The following is a 10,898-nucleotide window of genomic DNA, read 5'->3' as shown; positions in this document are numbered from 1 at the left end:
GGAAAATCATCGGTCTATCCTCGTTCTCAAGCTACTCCTCATAATTTAAAGAAAAGTGAATTTATGGTCCCTCTCGAGCACTTTGCACTCTCCATTTTTCACATTGAATTAAAGTGCAACAGATAAAAAAGAGTTGCCGATCGACAAGAGATTAAGGTTGTTAATATGGGATATTTTTACTGGGCTGGAAGAACATTCATCGGACATAATAGTAGGGCATGTTGATCAATCTCGAATGAGGTTGAGCAGATATCGACACAGCCCGTTTACTCGACATGTCATTGAGTGTGCTCATGTCAACTTTATAGAGGTTTGTGTCATAAAAGAAACAATGTCGCTTGTACAAGACTGCTATTATATTTTCTTTCTTTTGCCTGGTCTCTTATCTACCTTGAGGCCAGGTAAGATTGCCGGGTCCTCCCTTGCTTCTGTCTTCCTCTAGTAACTGATCTTTTTCTTCTTAACTCACTAAAACACCATGAGGGCATTCTCAAGCAGTGGACACGACAGTATTTTTCCTGGGTTGATCCTTTCTATGAAATGTTTAGACAAGTTTGATGACATAGTTGATAAGTTAGTTGCAACGAGACAATGCACTTAAAATTTACGCACATTTGAACACACTTTTACACATCTGTACGTATTTGACATGGTTGTTCTAGTGGTTCGTATCTTAAACAAGTCAAATGTGTCCTATCATTTTATAAGCTTGTCGTGTTTAGGTTTCAAAATTGTGACATAATGAATAACCATGTTAAGTTTACTCAAACTTGAAAGGAGAAGTGAATTCGACCCATTCAGATCTGGTCCACTGGTTTGAGAGAAAAAAAGGAGATTGGATCAACTTAAATTTGCATATGACAAGTCAGCAAATTTCTGTCAGTCCATCAAAGCATCATCTGTTCTGTTCCGTTCTGTTCTTCAATGCCTGAAGACCAAATCTTTGCACTTTCTGCACTACACAAGCTTCATTCCGCGCGGTACTTTAGTAGCAAACAACTCTGTGCTGCTAGAACGATCTCAACAACTCGACTAGCTTGCTCAGATAATGGCAAGAAGATCCACCATCAACTATACTAACATCGCACTTGTGCTTCAAATCCAAGACCCTCTGCCTCATCTCTTCACCTTCCTTTTTCTTCATCAATGTTCTAACAGCTCTTTCTACTGTCCCTCTCTCTATCTCCCCCTCCAGTTCTAATCCAACCTTCCATTCATGAGTCAAGTACCTCGCATTCACATTTTGGTCACCGAAGCATGGTTGACATATGATCGGAACGCCTTCACCTATACTCTCCAAGGTGGAGTTCCATCCACAGTGGCTCCAAAACCCTCCCACCGAGTCATGAGCCAGTACTTTTTTTTGAGGTGCCCATTTCACAATGCAAGCCCTGTCCTTAACACATTCTTTGAATTCTTCATCCATTGACTCGATCCATTCCGAACCTGGTATTGAGCCAGGCCTAATAACCCACAAGAAAGGCTGCTTGCTATTTGCCAGACCCCAAGCCATTTCTGACAATTGGTCTTGGTCCAGATGTGCTATACTTCCTAAACTCACATAAATGACTGAATTATGAGTTTGCTTGTCAAGCCATGGAATGCAACCAGTATCCTCTTGCAGTAAGCTAACAGCTGAAGTAGGAGCGAGTTTGTGCAGAGGACCTATTGGAAAAATCGGAACCTGGTACTGTTGGTGAAGCTGCGCCAGAGGTGACTCTTCAAGGCAGTGAATCGTGTTGAATATAATGGCCGAAGACGATCTGATATTACTCGCCAAGACTAACAACTCCAAGAAATAGTCCAAACTTCCAAAATTGGAGAGTGGTAGGTCTTTGAACCTCAGGGGCTGATGCAGAGGCACCAGAGCCTGCAACATGGAATCTAATAGAGCACAACACAAGGCATTTGTTAGTCAGCACAATGACAAGTGAGCTAGAACCCATCGACTTTATACTTGGCGGTTTGACAACATTCAGGATAATCTAGCTTGGGTGTCAAACTTGGATGATGACAAAGAAACCAGTCTTGAAAAAAGTATAGGCATAGAGGAGACTCGTCGGATCATGGACTATAGGGCCATGATGAAGGTCACACATACAGATTTTAAAACTGCAATAAATTTTCGTCAATAAATCCATCCCCACAAACAAAATGGGGAATACAAGCAAGATTCTCCGCAACCATAATATTAATTGAGAAAGAAATGAGTGTAACTTAAATAATAGAAATTCAGCATGTACCTGGGATCGGAATGTGTCCTTGTGCCTTCAACTGGAGAAGAATCGGGCGGACTATGGTGGTAGCAGCACTGCTCGTGTGTAAAGCGATGCTAGGAATCTTCAAATCACGGGCAACAGCTTCCGAGAAGTACATGAGTGCATCGTAGATGATGCAGCAAATCTTGTCAACTGGCTCCATAGAGTTTGTGCCCCGAGTTAGGCACTCCCTAAAGCTGGACTCACAATTGACATTAAGCCTCAGCACAAGGCCCATCAGATCGGGGTTTCGAACCTCTTCTTCAGACAAGCCGTCAGGTATGCATAAGAAGGTGAAATCAGGGTGAGCAGAAGAATCTGGACTGTTGAAATGTGTGTGAGCAATTGTGATGGAGAAGCCCTTGGACTTGAGGATTGTCGCCAGCTGAAGCATGGGAGTGAGGTGGCCCTGGAATGGTCCTGGGACCAGGATCAATTTCTTGCCATTTCGCCCTTCACTTTCCATCCTCTCTATCCTTTATTCAATCGAAGATATTCAGATGCTATGCGAAGTTATGCACTTGAAGACGGGCTTTTGCTGATCCAGGCTGATTTTACTCTCTTTGAAACTCTAATCAGATGAGAAGTAATGGGACGGAGGATGCGAAGACCCAGCAATGAAGGACAAGCAAGCAGGTCACTCCTAACGTTCAATTTGCGCAAGCTAGGCATGTTGTAAACTGTGTCAAGTTTGACCCGGCATTTGCTGAATATTTAGAGAAGCTCGCTCTCTCTCCCTGTGGTCAAGTTTGACACGGCATTTAATGAATATTTAGAGAATCGCTCTCTCTCTCTCTCTCTCTCTCTCTCTCCATCTCTGCGGCTTGTGCTTCTTGGCAGCTGTCCTGGTTCACAGCATCTTGATTCAGATAATTTATTTGGATGAGTAATTAAAGGGAATATCACGTCAATCCTCTTCCCTGGCTGGTCCTCGTGAACTAATGAATAAAATAGACACTGCCGGCTAGGAAAATCCCTAATAATTCCTGAAGTGAAGCCAAACAAAAGACAAGGAACAAAATCAAGAAGTAAAGCAAAGATTCCCTCTGGCAACAAATTCCGAAGTTAAACTATGAGCGACTTTGTCTCTGAATAAGTCGGTGGAATGAAGCTTGACTTTGCAGGACGAGAGGGATTGATTTCTGCTTAGGTTTTGTCACGCCCCGATCCTTGGGCACACACCCATCCCTCACCTTGGTCGATTAAATAGCAACGTCCCAGAACGCATCGCCGACCCATTCATTTTTAATACGCATGCAGAAGCATAATAAAATCTCCAGACAATAAAACAATGGAATAGGAAAGCAGGGCTATATTTTTTGAACCTGAAAAACCACAACCACGCTTTTATACAAAGCAAATATCATAGTATATATTACAATACTATTAACAAAGTCAGGTCTATCACACATGGGTTCTCGACTCAGGGTTTGCAAAACAGGGTGGGGTCTCAATCTTCGTCGGGGTCATACTCTAGATCCTCCTTCGACTCCTCTTCAGGTTCTTCTTTAGGATCCTCCTCAGGTTCCTCCTCTGGGTTCTTCTCCGAGTACTCCTCCTCCTTAATGACCACTCCTTCTTCCATACTCCAACTGGAGTCCACTGCTGATTGCTCTAGAGAGTCGGGATCATCCCCCAACTTGGGATCCTTCGCATCAATCACTGATCCACCTTTAGGATCTGTTGTGCCCTTCCCGAGCGCAACCTCCAAAACATAATGAGGCACATCAGACTCCGACACAGGACCCTTCCTTCGCCCATCATGATAGTGACGATACCATGACCGATACCTATGAGGCACCCCTTCGGGTTCACTCACGTCGACCCAGATGGTGGATTTTATCATTACATACTCCAATCCTTCAGGGTGAGGATGTATCGGAACATGATAACCTACTTCTGTGACTTCCTCCTAAAATACCAAAATGCACGGGAGAAGTGGGAGGTGCTGCCATCTATGGACCTAAAATGTTGTCCCACAATGGGGTGAAACTACGTCTTGGCAAGTTCTACCCCCTAAGACCCGATTAGAAAGTCAATATGCCCTAAGGGCTGCCTAAGCACAACACGAGTCAGAGGACTGACCTTAGCCTTAGTTCCACCCTGCAAATCAATATCATTTGCAGGTATCGCAAATCACATCAATTCCCAACATCAGATCAAATCATTAATTAATCGACATAGTCAATTACATGTCATCTCAACCCTTTCTTGGTCGGCTCATCCCATACTATCTATAAAGTCCATTCATATCAGGACTATTCACTACTAAGCTGATAGATAAATAGTATAACTCACTTCTGAGATAATCGGGTATACTGCTCTCTACTAAGCTACCATATCGCCCGTAGGCTGATATAATATACCGACAATGCTCAGTCTAAGTTGATAAGGTATACTACTCTCTACTAAGCTACCATATCGCCTGTAGGTTGATATAGTATACCAACATATTCCATCAAAACTAATAAGGTATATTATTCTTTGTTAAGTTGACATATCGCCTGTGAGCCGATATAGTATATCATCCCCATCATACAATCAATTCCATATTTTTTTTATCATTCTCGATAAAATAACCGACTAGGTACACGGTCGGTCTTAGCCAAAATATAATAATTTCACTTTCGATCTCCCACTTCCTTTAACAATCCAAAAATAGATTTTTGGCGTTGTAGACCGACGCCCGGTTATTACCAAAATTAATTAATTTATGAATAAAATCCTAAAATCACAGTTAATTCAATTTAGCACAATTTAGAGCTCAAATAAATAAATAGACTGCACCACAATAACCAGCATAAAATTTCAGTCGTCGACTATCCCAGCCTAATTTCCGGAAAATAATTAATTAATTAATTAATTACAAAAATTATTAAATAAATGCAATAAATCCAATTTATGCCCGTAATGCCTAATTGGACGCCGAAACGGACCCAAAAAAATTCCGAGGTTCATTTGATAAATACTAGAACCTATTTACTCGCTAATTGCTACAACTAACCACCTAACATGCATCGGTAAATCATTAATTTAATTACTCTAATCTAATCTATCTATCTAATCACATTTAATTAAATCTAATCAACTCCTAAGCATCATTAGTCTACTAAGCGAGGATTAGTGAGTTAAACTCACTTGTTTATCGAACCGTTCGATTCAATTCGACAAGGACGCAACGGGGGACGATTGTCTCCAAAGCGAGCATAAGATTCGAGGCTCAGAACCACCTCAAAACGGGCCTAAAAGCTTGCTGGAAACTCACTTCCTCAACCTCTGTTTTATGCTGAAACAGAAGGGAAATAAGCTTAGTTTAGGCGAGAATTAATCGGGGAAAGTTGAAAGGGCCAAACCAAGCCTTGGCGGGGACTTACGGTGGTTGGAGGCGAGCTGGACAGCTCCGACTGAGCTCCACCAGATCCGAAATAGCAGTTGGACCGGAGGAGTAGGTGAGGTGGGGCAGAGACAGGCGCGGCAAGGCGCAACGACGCGCGCAAGGAGGAGTGGCGAACAGCAACGACATGCAGTCCCGGCGGCGTGCTGGCTGCTCCGACAATGCTGCTGGCTTGTCTCTCCGGTTGCTGGCGTGCAAAAATGAAGGAGATGGAGGGGAGAGGAGGCTAGTCAATCGGTCAATGAGGAGGGAGAGAGAGATGGAGACAAGAGGAACCTACCATGGCCAAATCTTCCAACCCTTGGTCCCCTTGACCCTTCCCATCCACCAGCTGCTCCCTGGCTCTCAATGAGCCACCAATGCTCCACTTTGCAACTTTGAAATGGTCCAAAAACCATAGGGAATGGGGGGGCATACAAATTTCATGGGCTTTGGCTTCAATTGGACACTTAATCTTGCTTTAATCAATCTAATTTAGCCTCAATAAATTCAATTAGCACCTCAACGATCCAATTGGCATTTTTCATCACTAATTGGTCCCACTTGCTTCCCAATTTCGCGATCAAAAACAATCTTTGCCTTTTTTTCTGAACAAAAACGGCCATATGCTGACTTTTTCCTAAAAAGTCTCGGGTTGCAAAAAAATCTTCTGAGACTGAGTCGACGCTCCTAGAATTTATTGTGATATGACAGAACCTTCAATTTCTGAAATCGGATTCAAATTCGCGGTTAATTTTACTTTGGCGCATTTTTAACGTGACCTAGGCTAGCGGATAGATTTCAAAACTTTTTAGTGCAAATGACCCGTGGTCGATTTCTTCGAGCCATAATAAACCCACTCGACACATTGACGACTCTCAGTTGTCGTGAAAATCTCGAGAATTCAAATATTGATAAGGTGTACCAAGACGATAGAAAAATCAGTCTAGTGCCGGCCGACGAGAATTTTCTAATTTAGTGATGTCACCCACGATTAGCCACACATTTCAGTCGAGTCAACCTATCTCTGATCTTAAATCGCTTTTTAACTGTGTCGTAATGGCCTCTAAAGATGAGCACGGTCAAATAGCCGATTCCTAATCGAATTCTCAAGTCTATTGCATTAAAATTCATTAATGGCTTCCCCGGATAGTCTAGTTATCTCGAGAGTGATCAACTCTGAGAACAGCCCTATAGGCGAGTCGATAAAATGCCCGATTTATTCAATAAAAAACAGAATTGAAAATTTAGGATGTCACAGGTTTGGAGTTTCTTGGGAATTTGCTTGCTTTCTGGATCCTTGTCGGAAGGAAAGGGACGTGCTGGGTATTTATGGGGAGAAGAGGAGATCTTCTTGCGCATTCATGAGATTTCCGAAACGAGGTGTAAGACTGAGCGAGCGTTCTGGTTATGGGCTTCTGGCTCTTTCTCGACGCTGCGTAACATGTTCAACCACTTCACCTTCTCTTACCCTTCCTCACATTTGTCTATCAATTCTGTTCCTTTTGGCCATCGCGCATTCACATTTAAAGATCATTTTAATAATCGAAAATAATTGATTTGGTTGAGCGCCATCTCATCATTATGTCGTGTGATATAGGTGTTATACAAAATGTTTTTGTTCAACTTCAATGATCCTAGAAATAACCGAAATCATACGTTACTCATGGTTGGCCCCTTTTTAATCGCTTTAGCGTTTAAAAAAAAAAGAGACACGGCTCCTCTGATGATGACAAAAGCAAGAAAGCGTCGAGAATTCAATCCCGGATTTCATTGTTCATGGTTATGGCCCTCCTATCCAAAAATTCTGTCTTAGGCTCGCCTAGACTGCCTACTCAAGTTAAAATATCGATTCAACATGGGTGTTTGTGACCATATTTGTGCAATAATTACATGCATGCTATTTATGTGAGAATAATGCAGTGAAGCATCAATTCATACTGCGCTATGTAACCATATATTGTCTGGAATAGCTTCCTTACATCACAATGTGAAGAAGAGAAAGTTATTGTTGAAAAGAAAACAAATGTCTCTGCCACTACCCTTGTCCGTGTCTTAAGTTTGGGATCTTATTTTTGTTATCGTTTCTCAACCAAAGAGGGGATTATAGTTCAAATAGTCCATGAACTTTGGTCCAATTACAATATCGTCTCTGACCTTTTAGTTTATACAGTGTAGTCCTTAAACTTTGACTAAACATGCATTGTCGTCCTCGAACTTTTAATCTGTTTAATAATCCCTAAACTACTGATAAACGTTCAATATAGTCATTCCGTTTATGTCAATTTGAAATAATCTAAGAGATTAAATAGAACATCTATTAATAGTTCAGAGACCATATTAAACAAATTAAAAGTTGAAGAATGACGTTCCACATTGGACCAAAGTTCAACAGGTACATAGAACAACTTAAAAGTTATGGACGATATTGCACATTAAACTAAAATTCATGAACGATTTATGTCATTTTGACACCAAAAAACAAATAAACGGCAGAGAAAACATAGGACTCCTCGGAATTCTAGATGTTTTAACACTTATTTGAAACATGCAGCGTTCCCATGCCAGTGGTAAAGAGGACGTTGAGTGACTATTTAGTTTTACCTTTCTAAAGAGACTGAAAAGACCCGTGTGAGAACACGTGATTTAGTCTCCACCTATTTAGATAGAAAGTAGGTTTTCTAGATCCTTGAGATTATACAACCAATGGAAATCTCAAATAGTCTGTCCATTTTTCCTGGCGCATGGCTTTACAATTGAAAGAAGTGTGGCCACTAGATCTCAGCATAACATCTGTCAGCTTACTTAAGGCTGTGAGTTTCAGCCACAAAACATTCATATATATCCTGGGACATTCATATATATACTGGGATAGGTGTTTCCTCCACATGTCTCATGGTGCGACAGCCAATTTTCTGTTGGCCCGTCACCCTTTAATGATATAATCAATTTGTTTACCAATTTTTATTTTTCTCTCCAGGCAAGAAAAACAAATTAATGAGAGGATTTCTCTTTGTTTTCCTTAACATTTCGCCGACGACCCAGTATTGAATATAAGACCATTCATATGACGAGTTCATCCAGGAACGAGGCTCTGGTTGTAGTCACATGAGAGAAATGGAGGAACGAGGGCAGAGAAGCAATCGTAGATCGGTGCTAGTCCCCTGCCCCTTTCAAGGACACATAACCCCGATGCTCAATTTGGGGTCCCTCCTGCATTCCAAGGGCTTCTCTATTGTAATAGCTCACACTCACTTCAGTCATCCCCATCCATCTGGTTTCCCCAATTTTACCTTTGCTTCTATTCCCGACTGCTTACCGAAGGATGTCCTCTCCTCGGGAGATGCTGCAGCTATTACAGCAAATCTCAACACCAACTGTGAAGGACCTCTCCGCCAAGTATTGTCAGATATGATGGCACAGGATGGAGCAACCGAGAGTAAAATCTCTTGCGTGATTTATGATTCGCTGATGTATTGTGCAGAAGCCGCAGCTCATTATGTGAAACTTCCTAGCATGGCTTTGCTCACTAGTAGTATCGGCACACAGCTGATTTTCTCTGAATTGCCTCGGCTCCAAAAGGAAGGTTATTTTCCCCCGAAAGGTATGTTCAATCCTCATATAGTAACAGACAATAAACTATCAGATATCAGTATGCGCAATAACCTTCTAGTCACCTCTGTGATGTAGTTTTGACAGTAATTTCACTAGAAATCAAGAGTAACAAGCATGCGGCATCAATTGGATGTTAAGAATGCACTTTCTTTGGTGGAACTCCGATAAACTGGAAGGGCTTCTGATTTGATTGTGTTTGTATCACAAAGAAATGCGACAGCAAAATTTAGGGTCTCTTCAAAATTCGAAGAGATTGTTTAGCCAAGCTAAATAGAGAGTGAACTAATCAATGTGGCTCAAATATAATTTGCCCTTGACAGATCGCACCATTAGTCCATGTTGACACATTTTGAGTTCGGCTTGTAATTTTCTTTTTCATCGACAAAGTAGTACTTTAACATGAAGAAGTTTATGAGCAGGAAGTGATGGAGAGAAAATGAGAGAAAACAGAGATGAAAATGCTTCTTCTGTTATTTCAACTTCACGAAATCTACATCATGAGAGTTTTCCTTTTATATCTACATTAGCTCTCTCTCAAGAATCTGTTTTACAAGTATTGAACAGTTGAAGAAGATACAACTACCTAACTGAAGAGAAACTAACTAATTACCGGAAAAAGAAGAAATGGAGTACAAGAACAAAGTGCTAAACAGAGAGCTCTAGCTCGAAGAGAGAGAGAGAGAGAGAGAGAGAGCTCTTGGCTTTACAAGCTTCGCAGATTATTCATATGCAACAATACAATCCGTAGCATTACCTTTATCTTTATCTTCTTTTCTTTCTCTGTTTTTAACAGTGGTTCTTCTTCCTGTACACTTCTCGGCATCATTTATATAATATGCTTCTTCCTCATATGCTTTCCTCCTCCTGTTCTTGATGGCATTATTAGTGGCTGAGCTGCTGCTATTTATTGTAGTCTTAACATCCCCCCGCAAATTGGGCAGGGATGAACAGCCAATGCCCAATTTGAGACGAAGAGAATAGTGTGTTAGTCTGGATAAGGACTTTGTAAAAATATCAGCAATTTGATTGTTGTTGGGAATATATCTAACACACAAGGATCCAAAGGCAACTTTTTCTCAAACGAAGTGAAAATCAACCTCAATATGTTTTGTTCGAGCATGAAGTATAGGATTAGCTATGAGGGATATTGCTGATTGATTATCATAGAATAGTAAGGTTGGAGAGTGTAGAGGAAGGCTAATATCTCTTAGAACAAAAGTGATCCAAGTAAGATCAGCTGTTGCCGAAGCAAGTGCTCTATATTCTGCTTCAGTGGAAGAACGAGAAACAGTTGTTTGTTTCTTGGCTGCCCATGAGATGAGATTAGAGCCTAGATTAAGTACATAAACCTATGGTAGATCGTCTAGTTTGAACACAACCAGCCCAATCTGCATCAGAAAAACCATATAAATTGAGAGAACTTCGAGAGTGAAGAGAGATGCCAAGGTGAATTGTTCCTTTTACATAACGAAGTACTCTCTTCAATTTAAGGAAGTCACCAACAGTGGGTTGTTGCATTTTCTGACACAAGATATTTGTTGCAAATGCAAGATCAGGGCGAGTGATAGTGAGATATTGTAAGCCACCTACTAAGCTTTTGTAGTCCATGGGATTTGGAAGAAGATCAGCATCTGTTTTCAGTGTGACTGGTT

The 10,898-nt window shown here is 41.2% G+C and overlaps 2 protein-coding genes across 2 annotated transcripts; one reads left to right on the top strand and one right to left on the bottom strand.

Annotated features, from left to right (window-relative positions):
- Positions 1-673: 673 nt before the first annotated feature.
- LOC104422435 (UDP-glycosyltransferase 76E2) lies at positions 674-2,912 on the bottom strand. The gene is made up of 2 exons (XM_010034757.3): positions 2,244-2,912; positions 674-1,884 (listed from the first exon to the last, which is right to left on the bottom strand). The coding sequence occupies exons 1-2, from the start codon at positions 2,722-2,724 to the stop codon at positions 1,010-1,012; spliced, it is 1,356 nt and encodes a 451-aa protein (XP_010033059.2). The 5' UTR covers positions 2,725-2,912; the 3' UTR covers positions 674-1,009.
- Positions 2,913-8,748: 5,836 nt separating this feature from the next.
- On the top strand, positions 8,749-9,321 carry LOC120288787 (UDP-glucose iridoid glucosyltransferase-like). The gene has a single exon (XM_039302939.1). It carries the CDS (start codon positions 8,749-8,751, stop codon positions 9,319-9,321), a length of 573 nt encoding a protein of 190 aa, XP_039158873.1.
- Positions 9,322-10,898: the final 1,577 nt, after the last annotated feature.

The sequence above is a fragment of the Eucalyptus grandis genome, chromosome 10 (assembly GCF_016545825.1).
Source record: "Eucalyptus grandis isolate ANBG69807.140 chromosome 10, ASM1654582v1, whole genome shotgun sequence".
Classification (NCBI taxonomy): Eukaryota; Viridiplantae; Streptophyta; class Magnoliopsida; order Myrtales; family Myrtaceae; genus Eucalyptus; species Eucalyptus grandis.
This window is presented reverse-complemented; position numbering and strand designations above follow the sequence as displayed.